Source organism: Cricetulus griseus, chromosome 2 (assembly GCF_003668045.3).
Source record: "Cricetulus griseus strain 17A/GY chromosome 2, alternate assembly CriGri-PICRH-1.0, whole genome shotgun sequence".
Classification (NCBI taxonomy): Eukaryota; Metazoa; Chordata; class Mammalia; order Rodentia; family Cricetidae; genus Cricetulus; species Cricetulus griseus.
This window is the reverse complement of record NC_048595.1, coordinates 24,509,119-24,532,884: the sequence shown is the minus strand read 5'-3', so window position 1 is coordinate 24,532,884 and position 23,766 is coordinate 24,509,119. Positions and strand designations below refer to the sequence as shown.

Here is a 23,766-nt window from a genome sequence, read left to right as displayed (position 1 = left end):
AAATTTGCTTACTTTTAACTTACTCCATGGCTCAATAGATAAAATTCCTGTCACTCGAGCCTGAGGCCTATGTTTGCAACCCTGGCACTGGGGTGTAGAGGCAGGAAAGTCTCAGGAGTTCATTGGCCAATAAGTCTACTCAACAGCTGAGCTCCGGCTTCAGTGAGAGGTCTGGACACAAAATGTGGTGGAGAGTAATGAAAAGAAGACACCTGAATTGTCCTCAGACCTACACACACACACACACCTACACACACACTGAGAGCACGTACATACACTAGACAAACACATACACACACTGAGAGCACGTACATACACCAGACAGACACACACACACACACACACACACACACACACACACACACACACACGAAAACCTCAAAGGCATTGCATTCATAGCATGATGACTGAAGTGTACAACTCCTCCCTTGAAGTTTCTCCTTTGGGAAAAGCTACTTCCTCGTGTGACTCTTGCCACTCTTCAAAGCTACTCTAGCTTTTGACTTGTGACTACTCCCTTCAGTCTCCTTGCTGTCTGTCTTCAAGCCACCAAGCTCCAACCAAGGCTTCCAATGTAGCATACCCAGGCTACAGACTCCTCCAAGACTTTATGGTCAAATCACCCAAAGGCACTCCACTGACAGGGCCACCTTTCTTTAGCTCACTCATGCCAATGGTGGCTACTCAGTTCTTTGAAATATCCATTCACCTCAGTGATCTCTCTCTCTCTCTCTCTCTCTCTCTCTCTCTCTCTCTCTCTCTCTCTCTCTCTGTGTGTGTGTGTGTGTGTGTGTGTGTGTGTGTGTGTGTGTGTAGGTGCATGTGTGTATTGCAGGGGTACATGTATCTGTGTGTGCACACAGAGGCCAGATGACCACCTCCTGTGTTATCCATCACGCATCAAGTGCTGTGTACCCTTTTTTGAGACCGGTCTCTCATGGCTTGGATCTCATCAAATAGGCCTGATTGTTAATAAGCTCCAGGGATCTGCCTGTCTCTGCTTCCTCAGTCCTGGGATCACAAATGCACACTGCTACTACTCCTGGCAAAAAGAAAGAAAGGAAGGATGGAAGAAAGAAAGAAAGAAAGAAAGAAAGAAAGAAAGAAAGAAAGAAAAGAAAAGAAAAGAAAAGAAAAGAAAAGAAAACCCACATGAATCCCCGAATCAAACTCAGGTCCTCCTATTTGTAGGGCAAACCAACTGAGCTTTCTCCCCAAGCTTCTCTGAAAGTGATTTCTAGTGAAATGTGCAAATTTCCCCACTGAGATGGCCCTCCACAATGCCAAATGGAAACACGGAACCCAGCCACCACTGCAGAGCGGGCATGGAGGAACCGTTAGCCTTGAGGTCACAGTTATTCTTATTACGTGTGATAAATCATCCACTTCCACAAGGCATCATTCAGCCTCAGCTGTTCCTACTGAGTGTTTCTGCCATGGAAATAGTCCATCTCCTTCTTCTGCCAGTTCCCTGTGTAGAGAGCGCCCAATTACTGCCACAAAGAATAGTCTTTGTCCAGGGTACCCAATTAGTGGGAGGCATTGCTCTTCGGCACACACTCAGCCAGCGCCTCAGCTGACTCTGCCTGTTAGACAGGCCCCAGCCATTGCCACGAGGGCAGCTTTCCTACTCCTCCAAGGAACATTCTTGTATGGCAGGCACACATTCCTTGTGTCCCACTTAGTCCCCCTGTCAAAGCTCCCATCTTGACTGCAGATTTAACTTATTCCCCCTAAATGCTTTCATGCATTCTAACTTAGCAGAGCTGGAAAGGCTCCACTTACCTCTTCACATCATTGCTTCCGTGTCTGTGACCTCAAGATGAGCAAGGTGAAGACACCTGGACCAATGCCTGACTCCGAGAAGATGTCCAGTGAATAGCATTCCCGCTGTCAGTATATCCCTTGACCCTCTTTTCACAGTGGAACTATGAAAAATCAGTAACATTTATGGGGGGTCCTCCCACATGCCGGTATCATGCAAAGGGCTATCCAGGTGTCACTGTACTCAGTCCTTGTAACAACTATAAGAAAAGGGGGGACATAGAGAAGTTGAGTGACCTATCCAAAGCTGACCACCAGTCAGGTCTGTAGATAACCGGTCCTGGGGCTCTGCTGCAATGATACCCCTGGGCACCGCAGTCTTCCATTTGGGAAGAAATGCCCTAGAAAGAATAAAATGACCTTATCTCCTGATCTTTTCTAGCCTATGAACTTCAAGAGTGCCCAGACCCAGAGCCTTTTGCCAATGGCATAGTGAGGGGAGCTGGCTATAATGTTGGACAATCAGTGACCTTCGAGTGCCTTCCGGGATATCAACTGACTGGTCAGCCTGTCCTCACATGTCAACATGGCACCAATCGGAACTGGGACCATCCCCTACCCAGGTGTGAAGGTATGTCCCTCTCTTGCCCTGGTGGTCCTTTCTGGGGTAGTCATAGAGACAGAGCTCCTACTCCATCTGCTACTCCACAGAATCACCAAAGGCAAGCTTTGCTCATCCTGTTTCCATGTAGATGGGAGCCAGCTCAGTCAGGGAGCGAGCCCATGAGACAGAGCTCTGAGCAAGTTCTATGAAGGACCTGGAGATGTGCACTATAGCCGGGGGAATGGCATATCCAGCCTGTAGGAAGATTCATTCTGATGGGCTAATGTCCCCCAAGTAGATAAGAAGGCACCACAATGAGACTGTAGCAGCTGAGTGGTGGAGAGAGAGAGAGTCAGACTTGAAATCTTCCCAAAGCAAAGAGGAAAATGGCTTTTGCTAAGAACTCTGGCTCCTTTTGCCTCCCTTATTATTCCCCTTCTTCCTACACGTAGCTGGTGAGAGCTGGGCTGGTAAACTCAGGTTGCTGGAGATGGAATGTTCTTGGGCCTTCTTCTTTGAGCAAAACCAGGGTGGAGATAACCAGGCTGTGTAGCCTCCTTTCCCCATAAAGACACCCCACTTCCACTTTCTCTCCTGCCTTGCTCTGACAGCCCAGAATTTTCCTGGAGGAGATACTAGAATCAGTCTTGAAATGGGAGGCTTGGCAGAGACAGGAACCCAGGAGAAGAAAATGCCCCAGCTCCGGCCGGGGTCAGCTGTCACTTCCCTACCTTTACCTTGTCATTGAGTTTCACTCCCTTCCTTAGTGAAGCAGGACACTTTTGAGAATCAGAGGGTTCCAAAGATGGTTCAGCCTGTGGTGGGGAGTGCGCAGTATAAGTTTTCTATAGAGAAGGAGACATAAAACACAAGGGCTGCATCTCTGGCAAGATACTGAGCCAAATATATTGTTTGTTAATTGATTGATTCATTCATTCATTGACTCATTGGCTGATATTCAAATCTAAGGCCTCATGCATGCTAGACAACCAGCTCTCTGTCTCTGAGCCTCCTTTCAGCCCTGACCAACCATTTCCTATGCATTGTCTTACCTAATAAGCCCCTCAGTCCCGTGAAGGCCATCCTTGGTCTAGTTCACTCCTGAGGAAACAGACTCAGAGAGAATGGACTATTTGTCTATGACCATGTGACTGTTATGTGGCAGAACCATGATTTTAACCCAACTTTAGCCTTACTGCAAAAATCCAAAAACCAAATAAGGTATTTGCTGTGCAAGTATGAAGACATGAGTTCAGGTTCCCAGAATCCATATAAATGCTGGGTGGCTATGGAGACCCAGCTGAAATTCTAGCATTTGGAAGATGGAGAAAGGGGATTCCCCCGGTACAAGCTGTCTAGCTAGATTAGCCATATTGGCAGGCTCTGGGCTCAGTTGAGAGACCCTGCCTCAAAGAATAAGATGGAAAGTTATCAAGGAAGATTGCTAGCATCAACTCAGTTCTCAGTGCACATCCATGCATACACACACACACACACACACACACACACACACACACACACACGCACACGCACGCACACACACACACACATGCAAACATATATATATATATATTCACATCTCCAACATGTACATACTAGATTTAATTTTAAAAATTAGACCAGAAGCACCACGCTAGAAAGAACAAGTCATAGAGGAAAAAGATCGGCACAATCCCTCAGTTCCTCCCAGTAAATGTGTTATATTACAGTCCCAATCCTAACAGCCCTGTTCCTCCCCATCCCTGGGACAGGGGTCAGGGGAGTTCTCAAGGGTAATTCCTTCTCTACTGGGCTGTGTTTTGAGAAAGAATAGGTCAAGGTGGGATGCCTGCAGAGGCACTTGAAGTGATGATAGATGACAACCAGGGAACAGGGCTGATGAATGGAACCAGGCGCAACCACACAGCCCCGTGTCTCCTCCCGGCTCCACCAACCTCCTGGCAAAATAGTAATGACAGCTGGAATTTTTCTGGGAAGGCATCTGGGATCTCCGCTGGCTGGATAGGATGCTCAAATACTCATTTGTTTGTGTTTTCTCCCTGGTAGTCCCCTGTGGTGGGAACATCACCTCTTTTAATGGCACCGTGTACTCACCTGGATATCCCAGCCCCTACTCCAGCTCCCAGGACTGTGTTTGGCTGATCACTGTGCCCATTGGCCATGGTGTCCATCTCAACCTCAGCCTGTTGCAGATAGAACCCTTTGGAGACTACATCACTGTCTGGTAAGATCAAAAGCCATGTCAACAGCAAATCAAAAAGAGGCATTTGTGGGGCTCGGGGCTGAGCTGAGACTCAGCATCAGGCCACCAACTCTATGAAGGAAAAGGATGAAACCTCAGTGGTCCCCAGCCTGGGTTTCTTTCTACAGCAAGTGAAAGTGCCACATTCTCCATATACCCAACCAAGCTGTGCAGACTAACTGAGAAGACTTGTCATGACATTATACAAAGTTCCTCTGGCCATCTTTGCTGACCCAGTTCAGAGCATTCTGAACTGATGGTGACATTTTATGTCCATGCCATCCATCCACCATGGCAGACACCAGACTGGTTTTTAAATTTTGTTTGATTTTAATGAATTTAAATGTTAATAGCCATGTACAGCTAGTGATTGCTGAATCAAGCAACTCAACATTTAGTTACAGAGTTCAATAGACAGTGTCCCGAGTGGATTTTAAAATGGAAATGTAGATTCTTAGTTGATAAGAGCAATTTCCTAAACAACCTCCCCCCAAAACAATTGAATCTATGGATATATATATATATATATATATATATATATATATATATATAATTTTTAAATTCCTCTGGAGATTAATGCCATTTGGGGAATCACCAAAGAGTAGTGGGATAATTTTTCTCACAACTCTGAGGAATTCCCAGGCAATGGATATGAACAGGAAGAGAGCACTAGATGAGGTTTCAGGCAAGACACCATTTTCCCCCAAAGGTAACATGGGTGCACCTTTGCCTGGGTGGCAAGGGCTGGCTGAGAGAGGAGAGTCCTACTATCACAGTTCTCCACCCCTGACAAAGAAGACCAGCAGCCCTGCCCCATGGTGCTTGTGCAGTCCCAAAGCCCACCAGTGGGTAGCACTAGCGAAGAACCAAATGAATAAGGGTTCCACCAACTCTGTTGGAAGACCTCACGGAGAAGGACTGGAGAGTTTCCTAGCGTCACAGCCACCCACTCTAGGTCTCTCCTGGAGCCCCTGATGGCAACTGATAACGTACAGGACCTTCTTTCCTATGTGCAGGGATGGACCACAGCAGACCTCTCTGCAGCTTGGTGTCTTCACCCGGAGTTTGTCCAAGAAAATAGCACACAGCTCCTCTAACCAGGTCCTGCTCAAGTTCCACCGGGACACGGCCACGGGCGGGATCTTTGCCATCGCCTTCTCAGGTCAGTAGGAGAGCCTGGCCAGGGTGGGGCACACAGAGTTTCCAATCAAGGCTGTGTTTGCTGTTTGTGTGGGTTTGAGTGAGCCATGTGGCCTCTGTGAGCATCCCCAGCCCAGGGCTCCATTAGTGCATTGCTTAGTTCATTTTTTTTCGTGCTGTATAATATTCAATAGCATAAATATAGAGTAGTTTACCTAGTCTATTGTTAATGAACACTGACTTCATTTCATTCAATATGAACATTATCTATTCCTCATTACAGACATGTGTGAGAATTTCTCAAGGTAACAATCCCCCCAGTATTATAAGGTTACAAGCATTCACATATCCAAGGTTTCTAGGGAATGTAAAATGTATCTTTGGTTTTTTTTGTTTTTTTGTTTTGTTTTGTTTTTGTACGAGACAAGGTCTCTCTGTGTAGCCTTGGCTGTCCTGGAACTTGCTCTGTAGGTCAGGCTGGCCTGGAACTCACAAAGATCTGCCTGCTTCTGCCTCCCAAGTGCTGGGATCAAAGGAGTGCGCCACCACTGCAGGGTGTAAAATGTTTCTTACAAGGTGGATTCTTCCCAGAAACAGAGGACACACCCTTCATGTCCAGTGCCCTCACAAACACTAAGTTCTTACAATTTTACCCATCTGGTTGACTCACCAAATGGCATTCCACTTTCGTGGGGGGTGGTGAGCCTCCTTTTGCATCTCCACTAACTATCTGTGCTCCCTGCCCTATCAAATACCAACTCCCCAGAGACCTTGCTTCCTCCAGGGAGAGAAGACAGCAGCAGCGAATCCTCTGTGGTTAATAGCACAGGCTGGGAAAGAGGCAAGTGAGTGCCTAAATGGCGGGTGGAATGGAGGAGAGTTCTGCTTCCTCTGGAGTCATTATGGAGAGCTGATGCTTTGGGATGGGAACTGAAGAGTGAGGAGAGAAGAGATGCTTGGCAGGGGTGGGGGTGGGGAACAATGCTCACCTTCCCATAGCTAAGCGGCTGCCCTGGTAGCTTTGTTTTCATGTAAGCCTCAATAAGCAGGAAGGCAAGATACCTGAGGGAGACTTATGAAATGGCTCTGTGACATGTTTTCAAAAGGAGAAAATGGATTTGAATAGCAGAGAAAATGTCCTTGAAGCAGTGTAGGAATAAGCAAAGTTGGGGAAAGCGTCTTCCTCCAGCACGGAAGTCTAGATGGCATGGGCTTCAAGTAAAAGGTGAGACACTGAGGCAGTAAGTGGGACAATGGCATCTACACCTGCCAGGATGGGAGGGAATGAGAACTACCGTGGCTTCAGCCAGGGTGACAGGTGGAGTGGGGACACACTAAGGGCTGTCTGACAGAGACAGTTGACACCCTTGGTGATGGATGAGTGGGTGTCTGAAGGGGAGGGAATAGGCATATGGTGTCAGACCCTGGGACAGATGAGGAGACACTCCTGTCAGGTGCTGAGCCCAAGCGGAGTGTGGAGGACGTCCATAAGTCTAGGTGGTGTGGAGGAAGAGTGACAGTAAAACAGGAATTTGGTTCCACACGGTGACTCATCAGCTAAGGAAAGGACACCAGGAGGCCAGCTTTTCAGACTAGAGGAAGCCTGCCACAAAAACAGGGAAAGGGAGGGCAAAGGTCCGAACGCACCCATCGGTGTTGGATCCAGACTGGCACACTCACTCTGAGATCATGCCTTGCAATGTGAAGGGTGTGTGTCCTTATGGAGGGAGACATGTGTGTACATGTATGCTTAGATTCCTCAGCACTGCCACCATGAGGCTGTGAGCAGCATTTCTGGGAGCGGTGAGGCATCTAGCTCCAGGTCTTAGTTTCTGAATAGCATTTTCTACTAGAAGGACCAGGGCTCCATGAAGAAACAGCCAATCCCAAGGCTGGGGCAGAGAGGGCACAAGCCAAGCCGAACACATCTCAGAGCTGAAAATAAGGAAATGTCCAGGGAATGATGGAGATGAGACAGAAGGACATAGAAATTGGCTTGAAGGGACACCTGCTGGCCATCTTGGAGATAATTTGAAAATCAAAGTCATTAATAATAGCAACAAATAGTAAATAACCTGTCAAACAAAATAGACAGAAGTAAATTGAAGGTTGTTTAAGGATGAGATGTTTACATTGTTGCAAATCATCCGTCCTGCCCCTCCCCCCTTCCTGGGAAGATGGAGACGCCTGGAGGAGCATGCCACTTTAACCAAGTGATTGCAGGAGGCATGGGTGGCAATGGGGCAGCAGGGTGATGCCATAATCAGAAGAGCCTCACTTCAATGATGGTCCAGAGATGCTCAATCTGGTTATACTTCAGTAGAAGCTTTGTCAAGCCTCAGTTCACCACATGCGACATCCAAAGTGTCAAATGCCATGAAGGTCAGAGGAAGGCTTTGGACTTCTCTACATTACAGGAGACGCCAGGTCTCCTGTACTGACAATTGTGAGCCACCGCCTTCTGTGGGTACTCATAGTAATGACTGTCACCTGGAGACAATCAGCTCGTGCCTGTGAGAGAGTTTCTAGAGGAGGTTAATTGAGGTGGAAAATACACCCAAATGTGAGCGGTACCTTCCTAGGGGCTGGGACTCTGAACTGTACAAAATGGAGGAACCAGTAGCACTCATCTCCCTCTGTTTCGTGCAGTGTGCCCGGCCATCTCAACCTCTTGTCGCCATGCCCTCCCTGCCACGGTGCCTTCATATTGTGATGCTAAATCAAACCCCTCCTTCCTTAAGTTGCTTTTGTCAAGCATTTTGTCAAATCAAGACAAATAACTAATACAAGCAGGAAAATTTGCTCCCGCCATGGTCCCAAGTGTGGGACCCTCTTGCTATGTGTGCTGGGTAAGGTCTCCTACACTCATCCCAGCCCCCAGCTCTGAGAACTCACACATGATGTGACCACTGGAAGCCGATTGTGTATTTGTGTGCATTTCCAGATGCTCACAGCTGTTGTGGTTTACACAGAAGCCTCCGCTTGCTCCGAAAGTAGACTCCGAAGCATCCTAGTTAGGTCCTGCTGGTTTGAATATTCATGGCTATTTTAAAAATCAAAAGGATTAGGGGCTGTGCTGTGCTCCTAATTTTAATCATAGCTTTGTTTTTGGTTTAGTTTGGTGTTGAACTCACTACATAGCCAAGGATGACCTTGAACCTATGTGAACCTATAATCAATCCTCCTGCCTCCAATTCCCAAGGAGAGAGAGAGAGAGAGAGAGAGAGAGAGAGAAGAAAGGAGAGAGAGAGGAGGGAGAGAGAGGGTGCACACACACCCAGGTCTGCATGCAGGTGAGCACACAGGTCAGAGGGAGTTAGTGTCCCACTCTATCAGTCCCCACATATTCATTCAAGGCAGAGACTCTGCTTGAACCTGGAGCTCGTGTTTTTGCGGCTAGGCTAGTAGCCCACAAACCCATGCAATCTTCCGGTCTGCCCCTGCTGTGTGCTGGAGTTGCAGCATGCACAAGGCCAGGCCCCAGTTGTTAGGTCGGTGTCAGGACCCAAGCTCTGACCCTCACACCTGCATATCAAGTCCTCTTCACCACTGAACCATCTCCTCACCCCAAAGATTACATAGTGTAGATCTCAACCTTTTTGGGGGTCGAATGTCAGATGTCCTCCTTATCAGATATTTACATTATGATTCATAACAGTAGCAAAATTACAGTTATGAAGTAGCAATGGAATAATTTTATGGTTGGAGGTCACTACATGAGGAACTGTATTAAGAGGGTCACAGTGCTGAAGGTTGAGAATCACTGTGAAAGGGGGAAACTTCTTTCACTTGCCAATGGTTGAGGCTGTTCTTTGCAGGGACCCAGAAACTCAAAGACAATACTGCTATTGTCTCAGTCTAAATTATCACTCCAAGGTCACCCAAGGAGACATGAGCCAAGAATCCAACAATACATAAAAGAGTGAGCGGGGTGCACTGATACTGGCTGAGCAGGGATTTTGCCCGTGTAACGATGGGAAAGTTTTCTGCAAGGCATAATGCAAGCGTGCCAGTGACGGTGAAATAGTTAACAGTGGTCTTTCTGTTAGTGAGCGTCCCCGTAGTTGGAGAGAGACGGGGGATGCCCTTATCTTGGGAACAACAGAATTGGTAGGAATCATTCAACTGTTGACTTGGACGGTTAGAGAAATAAGGGCTTTGGGTATTAACTGCACCCACCAATAACTTTTAAACCCAGCACTTTCGAATCACCGAAAGCAAGGAGGAAAGTGCAGCATAATCCCAAATAAAAGTCAAAAGCAAAGGAGACCATTTAGGAACAAAGTTACAGGAAACACAGAATAAGATTAAGCAGTAGATATAATCCATTGTTCTTCAATATGCGAGTCTATTCAAGTCCAGTTCTCTGACTATAAAAATACTCTTATTTGACTAACTAATACCCGGTTCTATTTTCTGTGGCAGATTCATAACCATTTAAAAGTAAAAGGATGTTGGTACATGGCAGGCTGAAGCTAGAAGATTGCAAACTTGAGGCCAGCCTGAGCTATGTAGTGTGACCTCGTATCAAAAATAAATAAATGATCAGTGATATATTGAACAAACATGAGAACAACAATAGCAATACAAAAATAGGATTCAAAGCAAAAAGAAAACAAAAAAAAAGAATGGAAAGCAGTGAGTTGTTTTATATTAGAGAATGCTTTTTCACTGTGATAGAACAAGTGAACACCGTGTTTAATCGGATTCAGAGGCACCGTATGTATAGGCCTCTTCATGGAACTGTACCACTACCTACTCCAGAGTGGTTTCATCTTTTAAAACTAAAGTTCTGTCCTCATGAGTCTCCCCCACCCTTCTGTTTGCAGTCTCTGAGTCTGTCTAGTCTTAGAACCTCAGAGAAATGGGAGCATATAAGATATGCCCCTTTGTGACATCTCTGTTTCACACAACTCAATACCTTCACATTTTATGTGTGCTGTCTTGTGTCAGGATTTCCATGGTGTGTGTATTACACATTTTCCATTATCTAGTAATCTGTTGGTGGACATGAGTTCCTCCTGTTGGCTGTTGCAATCAAAACCGTAGGAGAGCATCTGTACACCATAGGCAGTGGTGGTTTTTAAATGACAATCCTATCGGAAAGCCTGTAGGGAAAATACCTATGTGTCGAGTAGTTTGAGAACTCATACTGAAAGATTTCACACCACATAGCTAGATCAATTGTGGTGTCTGCACGTCTCACAGTGATCTTCCTGTCCATTGTTGAATGGGTAGGTCGATGTTACTTCCCCCTGACACCTCTCCCTGCACAGCCTGCAGCCACAGCAGCTTGGACATCCTGGACCACATGTGGGCATGTGACCTAGCTCAATGACATCTCTTGACAACTCAGAAATAAAGCAAAGAGATGCTGCTTGTGCCCAAATTCATCCCTTCTACCTCCCAAAGAGGGAAGATATGCACCCGGGTGAAGCTGATTGCCTCCCTGATGCTAGTCATATGAACTGAGAAGTAGAAGACCCCGTATAGAGAAAGAAACATTGAGGCACACAAGAGCAACCCCTTGGGTCCTGAAGGCCCTCTGACTCCTCGCCCTCCACCTTCCTGCAAACGATACACATTTGAAGACAGTCTTTGAAACATATTTGGAACAAATGAATTAGCAATAATCTAAGTATAAAATAATAGATGAGGCATGCAAATTATATGTATGCACACATTTTATTTGTACACACTCGGGCACATGCATACATGCACATACATACAGATAAGGATGTGGTCACCAAGTATCATTCACGCCGAATATAATCCATTGATTTAAGGAGAGATTTCTTTTGTATTGTTCAGTGAAATCAAAAGCAGGTTGTCGTCAGAGCTCCAATGCTGGCAGGAGGCAGAAACTACAGGCTCATCCTTCCACTAGGCCACTGTCCTTGTGAGGTTTTTGAGAAAGAGATATAAGATGAATATATTTTGAGATGACTATAAGAAAGAGTGGCAGAGGGGGGCATTTGAATAGTAGCTGGGCTTGGACCCCAAGTTCAAAATCAGAGTTACGCCAAGTGGCCTGATAAGTGCAAATGAACCCTATGAACCATCTTTTGCTTTGAAATGCCCAAGTCAAAGGCCAGTCCAACAGCACGAGGAAGAACGTACCTAGAAAGACCCATGGCAAGATGTGCAGTTGGTGTGGACTGCCACAGGCCTGAGTAGCTGCCCACTAGCTACCATGGGAATGTGGGTTAGAGCCTTGCTAAACCCGAGCAGTGCCTCAACCTGACGACCTGAGCAGTGACCCGCTGCTGTCGTGCGGGTGGAAACACCGCCTTAATGTGCAGCCACATTAATGTGTACAAGGCCTGGCAAGCCATAGCAATGCCTGACCCACAACGAGAAAAGGGGAAGGCAAAAATGAAATGAAGGTATCTTGAATGTCCCCACCCCAAAGAAGGTCCTGAAAGCATGGCAGACATAATAAGAGAGCGTCAGTCGGGGACAAAACCCTCTTAATCTGAATCTGTGTTCAAAATGGCTGAGACACGTCATGCCTAGAAGGTCCCGGGATCTCAGGAATATTTGTTTTATTGTTTGTTTTGTATTTTAGACAGTCTCTCTGTAGCCCTGGCCCTCCTGTAGCTCCTTATATATAAACTGGCCTCGAGATCACAGAGATCCACCTGCCTCTACCTCTGAAGTACTGGGATTAAAGGTGTGTGCCATCACTTGTGACAGTTAACTTTGTTCATTGGCTGCTAGTTTCTGGTTAGTGATTTGTTTGTTTGTTTTTATTTCAAGAACTTTTGTTTGTTTCTTGTCAGTATTCTACATACTTGCTACATGGAACAAAAATTTATAATCTTTAAAAATGCAGCACAACGAGAAATCCCCTTGAGAACCACAAAACACAAACTTGAAAGCTGTATTTAGGGTACATTTCTGTGTATTGATTTTGTTTTTCTAGAAAACTTGGTTGTGCCTTAGAAGTTTCTAAGGCAAGAATGAGGGATCAATTTTTTTTAACTGTTAAAGAAAATGACAGCTGGCTAAATAAGATTTTCATATCTCTAGAAATTGAAAAATGACATGAATAAAATGAAGCAAATGATAAACTATGTGCATAGAATTAACAAGCCAAGGTCAACCGTGAGTATTCAGAGAGTCCTTCAGGTTCATAAGAAAAGCGGGGACAAAGGACATGACTGGACAATTAAAAAGAGAAATGCAAATTAATAACATCTAAAACTTATTAGCGTTGAAAAGTTAAAAATAGTCGAGGTTGCTAAGGAGATGGCTCGGGGAGTAAGACACTTCCTGCACAAGCACGAGGATCTGACCTCAGATTCCTGCAGCCATGCAGAAGCTGAGGGCGTGACATTTGTTTGTAACCCCGGTGCTAGTGGATGGCACCATAGAGATGGTCAGAGTCCCTGAGCTGCCTACCATTTATCTCCCAGTCAAGGAAGAGACCGTGTCTCAATAAATAAATAAATAAATAAATAAATAAATAAATATAAAAGTGGAGAGCATCGACTGAGGAAGACACCCAACACTGAACTCTGAGTTCTACATGTGCTCGCGCGCACACAATTGTTCATGTGCACACACACACACACTGCCACACAATAAAAGGACAGGAAGTACTGGGTGTTTGTCAAGTCAGTTGTTGACTCTGCCCACAATGGGCTGTAAATTCTGAAAGAGCAGGAACTTTGTGGGTTCTTTCATCTCCAGCACCCACACAGTTCTGAGCAAGGTGAACCCCCATGGGTAATCTCAGTGAACTGCATGACAGGGGGAAGATGGCACCCTGCACCACAGCCACTGTCACCTGCTGGCAATGCAAGTCCACAACTTTCCTAGACAGACACACAGAAGCATGCTTCAAGGGCAGACAAGGGTCTGGCTTTTGTCAAATCAAGTCAAAAGCCGCTTGGGTACCTCCAGAGGGCCTCTTAAGTGTCGATACACTCGCTGCTAAAGCTTGTACCTCTTTCAGTGTGGCACTTGAGAGCCAACACATCTGTGTGAAAATTTAAAGCCGGGTTCCCCAAATGGAGTACAACATTTCACATAAAACCAAACACAGGCCAAGTCTTCAGTTACCTTCCAGCCTCAGCTGGTGAAATGTCAGGTCCCAAGGGAACATTTGGAAGGTAGCTCCAACTGCATGATGAGAACCGTGTCTGGGATGCCGCGGTCTCAGGAAGGTGTCACACTGCACACCTGTTCTAAACACATCCCCATTGTGACTTCCACACAGAGCTCCAAAGCCACAAAGTCTTTCACACACTGTGTCTGGATATCCAGGAATCAGCGTACTAAGCCATTCTCACAGCCGTGTTAATTGTAGGTAACCATGAACCGATGTTTTAAAGTGTCCAGCTTCTGTCAGAATGACTTGCTGAACACACACACATATTTATTGTGTTTTCATTTCCTTTTGGACTTTGATAGCCAACTTGGTAGAATCTTTTTCCTCTTAAAATATGGAGGAGAGAGGTCTGGGTCAGCACCGTTATCAGAAAAGACTACTGACATCTGACAAAGGTTACCTGCATGTTTTATAAAGGATACATACTTTAATAATTTCTAGCTTTAAAGAATCAGCATAAAGAAAAGAAGGAAGAATTATTCTAAAAAATACAAGGGATACAGTGGAGCCAGGCGTGGCGATGCACACCTGAAATTCCAGCACCAGCAAGGTGGAGGCAGGGAGATCAAAAATTCAAGGTCATTCTTGGCTGCATAGTGAGTCTGAGACCAGCCTGGGATACATGAGATTTTGTCTTTAAAAAAAAATCCAGACAAGTGATATACACAGATAATCTTGTCACAAATTTAAACAGAAAAACTTAAGAAACTCAATGATTATCACCGGTGCATCTGAAATGCATTCTAGTAAATCTGTATGATTAGATTTCACGGTCATTTCAATCTCATTCTCGAAGAAATTTCATTGTATGGGAAACTTCTTCTGATATAATGGCAGCTGGCAAGGCACAGCACAGGATGTATACCAGATGATGCCGCTCTGGTAAGAGAAAAACCCCTTAACTGTGCAGGGAATAAATACCCAAAGAAGTCATGGCATGCGGTTAACAGTAGCTATGTCTGGGAAGACAATGGATACATTTCATTTTCTACCGTTTTCATAGAAAGCCCCCCGGGTTTTTAATGCATTATACATTTAAAAAAAAAAAAAACATAGCTGGGGATGTGGAGGTTTGGGAAACAGTCGCTGCTGCTTGCTGCGGCAGCCACAGCAACAGTAAGACCAATCAATAGCACTCAGGCGTGAGCCAGGTTAATAGAAGCCTTTAGAAGCCCTCACAGACCATTCTGCACCCAGGCTCCGCCCCAAAGGCTAGACTCCAGTTTAGAGAAGCCACTGAGATCAGCTGAGAAGACACACAGGATGGGGAGGCTGGGCTGTGGCCAGTGGGAAGTCTTGGGCTTGGGAGCAGCCAGACCCGGATTTAAATCCTGCCTGCACCATTAATTTCCTATGGGCTCTTGAGAAAGTAACTTTACCTTATTATCTAATCGCCTCTCACAAGTCACACTGCAGGGTCAGCTTCGGGGAGAATTAGAGAGCTATTCTGCAGAAGGACATCCTCAACCATGCTCCTCCTCACCCCATCCCCAGGCCAGTGACATCACCAAATACTTCTTAGATCCTATTAGGTGTGAGTACTGCTGGTTTGGTATGACGTGTGCTGAGATACATTTCAGGTAAACAGGCCTTTCAATAACTCCAGCCCAAAGGACTGGCTATTCTAAAATAATATAAGGCTTTACTATGAGGAATGCGTGACTTGGAGGCACTAGGTAAGAAACAAGGACACAACTCAAGGTCGGAGTCAGTTTGAGCTGGACAGCTGAGCAGACGGGGTGCACGAAGGTACCCTTGTTAGCACATTGTTCCTATACTTTCGGAAGACTGGGGACTCGGGCTGCAGTGGTCAGGCTCTGCTCTGGCTGCCATGTCTCTTGAAGCTACCACATCTTCAAGTAACTGGTCTGCAGTGTAACACTTCCTTCATTTGCCACTGGGGTTGAAGTATACTTCTTGGGTTTTGTACCAAAATCTGACAACTGAAGATAAGCCAGAGTGCATGGCTGGCCTGGCCCTGAGTAGAGATAGATACTCACTAATGCATACCTGTTGTGTGAATGGCTGGGGATGCAGCTCACTTGGTATTGCACTCACCTAATATGTTCAGACCCCTCCATCAGCCACCAGCACCACTTAAACCAGGCGTGGTGGTGGTGAGCACCTGTAATCTTGGCACTCGGGAGGCTGAGGCAGGAGAGTCGGGTGTTCAAGATTATCCATGGCTGCACAGTGATTTCAGGCCAGCCAAGGATACATCATAAGACCTTGTGTCAATTCAACAAAAATGGAGGCATGTCTGTTGTGTGAATGAATGGAGTCAGATTATGGGGAACTAGTCCTACCAGTGACACTTTACCCCTGACTTGAGTCTTTCTGTCTTCTTAGCTTATCCACTCACCAGGTGTCCTCCCCCGACTATCCTCCCCAATGCTGAAGTGGTCACAGAGAATGAAGAATTCAACATAGGTACCACTGCCAAATGGTGGCGATCCCATACCAGGGTGGCAGAGAGGGGCCAGGAAGGTGGAGACTGGGTGGGGACTCCATCTATGCAGAAGGAAGCAGACGCCCAGACCATGGGGGTGGCAGTTCATCCCAGTTTGCCCTGAAAATGTAAACCCTCTTCCTTCACCCAGCCCCAGGAGGAGGAGCTGGGGACATGGCTTCCCTCTGCTATTCAAAAGCATTAAGGTAGCCTAGAATTTCTTAGAACATGGAAATATCCAGAAGGCTGAGCTGGGGGTTTCCTTCCATGGGAGTGGGTTTGAGGTACTAAGGTGTCAACCCCTCTGAGTGAGACTGCTCCACTCCAGGGGATGCCCAGGCTCATCTCTCTTGACAGGTGACATCGTCCGCTACAGGTGCCTTCCAGGCTTCACCTTAGTGGGGAGTGAAATCCTGACCTGCAAGCTGGGGACCTACCTGCAGTTTGAGGGTCCACCCCCAATATGCGAAGGTAATTACACTAAATAGCACGTTCCTCCCAGGAGAGCCCTGGCTCTACTTCTCCACCTGTCCCCAGCTCTCAGCTCAGTCCCTGCACACTGAAAAGAGGTCACCAGGTCCATGGTGTCGGATGGATGGATGGATGGATGGATGGATGGATGGATGGATGGATGGATGCAGAGTGAGAGCCCTTTGCAGGGTCTCCATCTGCTCTGAGGTAGGGGCTGTGAAAGAGCCCATTTGTCACTTGTTCCTTACCTGGTGTTCTCTGGAGTTGCATACTGAGTGTTGGGATGTGCTGGGGTGCAAGGGTATATGTGTGTGACCTGTGTGTGTGACCCTGTCACCCCATACCTCAGCTGCCTGCATCCCAGGGCAGTGCGTTAAAAAGACAAACTCACATCACCCAGTCATCCCTAACCCAGACCAAATCCAATCCTTCCCCACTCCTGAGGCACCCGAGGCAGCTCCGAGCTCCTAACTGCCCTGTAAACTGAGGACAGGGGTTGAACTTATGCTGCGAGCTATTATTGGGTGTAGGGTGGCCAATGGCTTTGATGGCTTTAAGCATGTGAAGATGGCATCTGACCCACGTTAACTTCCATGGGGTTGGAAAACTTGCAACGCTACCGAGGGCTCCAAGAAGACTGATTCAGTCCTTGCAGCCTTGCCTTGAGGTCCCCGGCCCAAGAAAATGGAAGAAAATTGTTCAGAAATTTGTTCTGTGCAAATGATACTTCCTTGTGCTCCATGACAGCACTTCCCCAGGGTCTGGGGTGTTCAGGGCTCCTCTGCACCAGCCCCTTTCCCTCCCCTTTGTGGTGAGTTGTAGGTCCTCCTCCCCCTCCTCCTCCTCCTGCTACTGCTCCTCCCTCTCCTCCTCCCCCTCCTCCCCCTCCTCCTCCACTTCCTCCTGCTGCTCCTCCTGATCATTCTCCTCCTGCTGCTCCTCCTCCTGTTCCCCCTCCTCCTCCTGATCCTCTTCCTGTTCCTGCTCCTCCCCCTGCTCCTCCTCCACTTCATGCTTCTCCACCTTCTTCTCTCCCTCCTCCTCTTGCTCCTCCTCCTCTTCTTCCTTCTCCTACTTCTCCTTTCTGGAGGCCCACACTGTCTTTCTTAGGCTAACGTTGTTTTCTTTAGACCCCTTAATGCTAGAATCAGGCTGCAGCCAAACCCTGCTGACCTTCCTGCTCCTGACACAGTTACCATCCTTACCATTGCCATCTCAATGGTGTGTTGAGACTATGCTGTAGGCTCTGCATATGTGATTTGATATAATGTAGTATGTTTTCTATGATGCCGCCATCCTGTGAGGTAGGGATTTCTCATGTGTGTTGAACAAGCCATCACACTGACAGGGAATAATTTATCAGAGGTCACACAGGTAGGAAGTGGTAGATTTGGGCTCTAAAATCCAGGTATGTGTGACCCATCATCTGTTCTTTACTTCTGTGCTATTCTACCTTGGTACGATCTAAACCCATTTTGTAGAATGGCTCTTGAGGTGTGGGTGGCCTTACTGTTGCCTGGAATATATGTACCACCCTCATCTACCTCAAATCCAGAGAGCAGCACCCACACCCAAACTAGGAAATGATTTCAACCAACTGGCTGCTGTGAGTTGCAGCAATACTGTTGTGTTGGCAGAGGATCTGAAGTCGCTTCCTGTCATGGGACACTATGACAGTGAACGTGAGACTTGTTTAAATGCCCCATTACTAGGTGTGCAGTGGTAGTTCGACTCCCTGGACTAGCTAACACTCCAACACTCTTCTGTCTCCATGTCATATACAGAGTATTTCTTTCTTTCTCCCAGTGCAATGCCCAACCAATGAGCTTCTGACAGACTCCACGGGCGTGATCCTTAGCCAGAGCTATCCCGGAAGCTACCCACAGTTCCAGACCTGCTCCTGGCTGGTGAGGGTGGAGCCAGAGTACAACATCTCTATCACGGTGGAGTACTTCCTCAGCGAGAAGCAGTATGATGAGTTTGAGATCTTTGATGGTGAGTCCCACAAAAGCCATGGGGTTCTCTGCTGCAGATAGCACCAACTCGCTCCCAGCCCCCAGGGGCATCTGAGCTGCATTTTCCTATCAGAACTTGCTGGAGGCACCACATGACTTCTAACCCTCTACCACAGAAACCCAAGACCAGGGGCTCGATGAGCTGTATGTCTGTTGCTTGCATAGAAGTCTTGATCTGTTACAAACCATTTCTTACTCAAAGCTAGACCTCTGAATATCAGCCAGTCAGTAGCCCTTTGTGAAGAGTAGGCTTTCTCTGAAACCCAAGAAAGTCTACCAAACTCCATACTGCTTCTTTAGTGGTCAGACAAGAGGCGCTGTCATTTCCTGTTGTGTCTAGAGAAAACCTCTTATATGTCCCAAACCAAATTACCATCGCAAACTTTGTGGGATTTATCGCCTACCCTCTGGAGCCTGAACTAGCTAAGAGATCTGTACCAATTGTCCCTGGTGGCTCAGAAGATCCTATGTAGAGAACAGAAATGCTACGTTCTGCAGGGCCACCATATCCCCAGCCCCTCCCACTGTATCATGGTAAAAGTCAGGCTTTTTAACAGAGCTCTGGGCATTAACTGTGAACATACACTGTTGCCTACCTCATGCCAGTGCAAACTGCTTCTGCTTCTCCTTCCTGACAGCCTGGAGAAGAGCACACTGTAGCTCCACAGCTGCATTCTGTGTAACCAGGACTGTGCCCATCTGCTCTGGTAAAGATGCCACAGGACCTTCAGCTACCTGTGGATATTTGATTAAGTTTGCACAATGGGGTAGAAATGGCTTCTCTATTTGTAAGTTGCTGTCTGACAGAGCAGCCATGGCAGGATCAGGATCCCCAGGAGAAGGCATCACTCCAAATTCTGTATCCAATGTCTTTAATAACTCCAGCTGTTCTCATGTCTGCAGCATTCAACATACAGATAAACAGTGGTGGGCCTCTAAAGGAAAAAACCAGAGGAATGGCTGCTGTATACAATTGGTGTCATTTTCTAAGGTCCTTTATTATAGGAACCCATCTTCTCCTTTAGCCAAACTATTCTTGAATGAAGGGGAAGGGAAGCCTGGCTTGAGTCTGTAAGCTTGACAGAGGGTTGAAGTTTTCCACTGAGGGTGTTCTCCTCCCTACTGGTGTCTGCTGTGCTCATAAATTCATACTATTTTAACTGCTCTCTTTGGCTACTCAGCTGGCTTGCCCTTAGGAGTAACCATAGTAACCATAGTAACCACATATAGGTGATCCCCCTGGATTCTGTAGGCTAGGTCCTTCCAACCACCATGCCAGCCTTTCTACCCATTTCCAATTATGGTAGTATTGCTTCTGTCTGTGAACTGTTTTCCCCTGACCTCTGTGTTAGTGTTCTCATCCCTCTTTCTCCTAAAGAGCCTGGTTTCCTCCCCAGCCTCCTGAGGTCAGCAAGTCCTCACCAGCACATTCTTGATTGCTTTAGTGTGTGGAGTCTCCCCCAGGCCCTCCCAAGGAACACCGTTACCAGGCAGGAGTTCTTTTCTCATGATTGAGCTGTTTGAGTGTGTTGTTTCTCCTCAATTCTGGATATTTACCTTCCCTGTTTGCCACAGCGGCTCATACTCCCCCCCCCTACTTTGTTAAATTTAGCCCATTACTCTTCCTAGCTTCCAAGAGCTGTCTCAGTGGTGTATTGGAACCTTCACTCACAGCCTTCTCCAGGACTATAAATCCTGGGTTATGCGTTCCCAAGATTTATATTATTCTCCTTGAACTAGAGCCCCGAGATGCAATCCGGGCATTTAAGGTAGGACCTAGAAGAAGGCTCCCTGGGAAGCCTTGGGAAGGCATGTTGGGGAGCTTTATCACTTATGACCCTGGGAGCTATTGCTGTCCTCTGGCACTATGGCTTTCTTTATATACCTGTTCAATAAGCAAAATTTCTGTGTGATGGGCACCATGCTATTTTGAGTGTGCACAAGAGAAATCAGAAGAGGGTCCCCGCTTGAAATTCAGCTCTTCCATCAACTAACTGCTTGACCCTGGCAAACAGCAAATAGATTTCATCTCACTTGCTGACTCCAGAGCACTGTTTCAGATAAGGGTGGACCAAAGAGAGTCCTTCAGCAGGGCCCCAAGATTCAAAGACATCCAGCCATCCCAACTGTGCCTACACCTCTCTATCTCTCGACTGAGAATGGCCTATAACCATGTGTCTTTCTCACCCCAGGTCCCTCAGGACAAAGTCCTCTACTGAAAGCTCTCAGCGGGAATTACTCGGCTCCCCTGATTGTCACCAGCTCAAGCAACTCTGTGTACCTGCGCTGGTCATCTGACCACGCCTATAATCGGAAGGGTTTTAAGATCCGGTATTCAGGTGAGTAGGCCGTGACAACACCTAAGGAACCCCCCCCAACCAATCTGTACCCCTTAAGTCTGTCACCCAAAACACTCAAAGAAGCCATGGTCCCTCTCCTCATCAAGGTGGTAACCTTCCCTGTGTAGGCGGAGCAGCTTCCTCCTGTCCTCTCTCTCCCTTAGCCGACACTGCACAAGTGAGACTAGAGGCCTAGAGACGACTAGAGATCGTCTACCTCTTCATGTCCAGGTCCTTCCCCACCTCTAACCTCTTCCCCTCCTTCTCTTACTCCCACCTTGAGTGTCCAGGATTGTAACTATTCAAAACGAGATCTGATGAGACCCAGGGGGAATCCTAGCCCCTTAAAGGGTTAGGAGATATTACTAGAAGTCCTTTGACTGAGCAACTGTAAGACACAGAATCACACAGGGTAGACAGCAGAGAAAACCCTCTCATGTTGTACAAGCCGTATCTCTTTCATCACGATCCTTTCATTCACAGATGCCAATTGGATATATTTGTGAGGTGTACAGTATGACATGCTGGTGCACGTATACAATCATAATGACCAATGGGAGCAATTAGCACACTTGTCACCTCCCAATTTATTTCTTTGTGTTGGAGACTGTTGAAATCCATTTTTCTACCACGTCCATCCGTGCTGCAAAACATGAGAACCTGGTCCTTATTTTTGTGCCCAGTAACCAACCTCATTCCACCCCCTCTGCCTTTTACTGGTCCCAAGCTCTGGTGACCCCTATCATCCTGTCTACCTGTGTAAAATCAACTTTCCCCGGCTTTCACACGTGAATGGGAACACGCAGATTTGTCTTTCTGAATCACTTAGCATTATGCCCTCCACTTCCAGCTACATTGCCACAGTTGACAGGGTTTCACTCTCTTTCTTAAGCCATGTTGTCTGGGCATGGTCAGATCAAAGGCTAGGCCTTTGATAAAAAAATATCCCTGGGATACAATTAGATGGAGAAAATGGACTTTCTCTGAACTCTCATTGTGGGGACCACTGATCTGTTTGATAAGCTGAAACCTTGATGTCTGCTTTGAAGGGCAGTCCAGTGAACAGCTGGCTGTGCTTGCCAGCCCTGGAGGCTGCAAGAAATGTCTGCAGATCATGGGGGTTCCACCACATGCCTGAATGCCAGACAAGTATTAGACAAAGTTTCAAAGCATAGCAGTTTCAGGGAGCTAGCAATATAGCTCAGTCCGCAAAGAACTTGCCACACAAGCACAAAGACCCTAATCCAACCCCTCAGGGCCCAGGTAAGAATCTGAGTGTGATGGCATGCACTAGTAATCCCATCCCCAGGGAGACAGAGGCAGGAGGGTCCTTGGAGCTCTCTGGCTGGCCAGCCTAGCCTCATCAATCAGTGAGCCTAGGTCCCGGTGAGAGACTTTACCTCAAAATAAATAAATAAAGTGGACAGCAGCCTGAGTGACATCTGAGTTGACCTCAACCTTCTGCACACACATGTGCAGACACACATCCCTGCACCTGCACACATACACACAAGAATATTGGTTAGCAGGGATGTCACATCACCAGGTTCTGCCTGAAGAACCATTGGTCCGTATCTTCTCATGGGTCTCCTAATTGCAAGACCAGCCCAAACTATGAGGACCCATGGTAGTTCTGGAGAACTGGTGTGAGAGGAACTGACCAGATGAAGCTGAGGGAGCCCTGCCTTGACTCCCTCAAAGTCCATTTCCTGTATAGATCCCACCCACACTCTCCTCTCCCAGATGCCCGTGGTTGAGGCAAAGATGACCTCGTGACCCCATGATCAGTGACCTGTCCTGTTACTAGCTGGCAATAGGTGCTGTTTGACAAAACACTTAACTGTCTGGGCCTCAGTTTAAAAGAAACTTCAAGATAACCCGTTGGGGAGATCAGGACTGAGTTCCTGGAGGCTGGGAAAATGGCGTTTTCCTACCACCACTGCTAAATTTAGAGCTAAGAGCTCTTAAGGAGTTCCCTTTGCCTTACTGCTCAGAGACTAATGTGTTTGGAAGTAATGAGTCAGTTGTAATTACAGTACATATGCCATGTAGAAAAGAAATTCATTACACGGTACAGCAATTAGTACTTAATAATTAAGATACAGCCGACGTGTGTGACTTACCACTGTGTCTATCGCAGTGACTAAGCGTATTTTATATTGGGAATCTCATTCCTGGGTGAAGGAGGTACATAGATCCAGATGTGCTTGACACAGGAGACACAGCTGGAGAGCACACACATGTATGTGAATGGGTGTTTTGCCTGCTTATATGTCTGTGTACCACAAGTGTGCCTGGTGCTTGCAGAGGCCAGAGGGAGCATCAGCTCCCCTAGAAGTAGAGTTAGAGTTGTGAGCCACCATGTGGGTGCTGGGGATTGAACTCAGGTCGTTTGAAAGAGCACACCTTGCTCTTAACCAATGAGCCATCTCCAGCTCAGAGAACACAATTTAATAAAACACCATTTCTACCCACACAGAGCCCTCACAGAGCCACAGCCTTCAGACAGGAAGTCAGAGGTCTCTCTGTGAGAGCCTTGAGAACAGGGCCTGGTCCCCAATCTGCTCATCCCTATCTATCCTGGAAGCTTGGCCAGAGACCAGGCAAATGAGGGGCCGGCATGATG

At 46.9% G+C, this 23,766-nt stretch overlaps 1 protein-coding gene across 1 annotated transcript in view; it reads left to right on the top strand.

Annotated features, from left to right (window-relative positions):
• Window positions 1-23,766, top strand: part of Csmd2 (CUB and Sushi multiple domains 2) — a 552,860-nt gene that overhangs the window by 481,805 nt on the left and 47,289 nt on the right. The window contains exons 42-48 of the mRNA XM_035438911.1: window positions 2,207-2,395; window positions 4,415-4,592; window positions 5,627-5,772; window positions 16,216-16,296; window positions 16,673-16,786; window positions 18,593-18,781; window positions 20,994-21,140. Of these exons, the coding sequence (XP_035294802.1) occupies window positions 2,207-2,395; window positions 4,415-4,592; window positions 5,627-5,772; window positions 16,216-16,296; window positions 16,673-16,786; window positions 18,593-18,781; window positions 20,994-21,140 (1,044 nt within the window). The remainder of the gene's footprint in view (window positions 1-2,206; window positions 2,396-4,414; window positions 4,593-5,626; window positions 5,773-16,215; window positions 16,297-16,672; window positions 16,787-18,592; window positions 18,782-20,993; window positions 21,141-23,766) is intronic.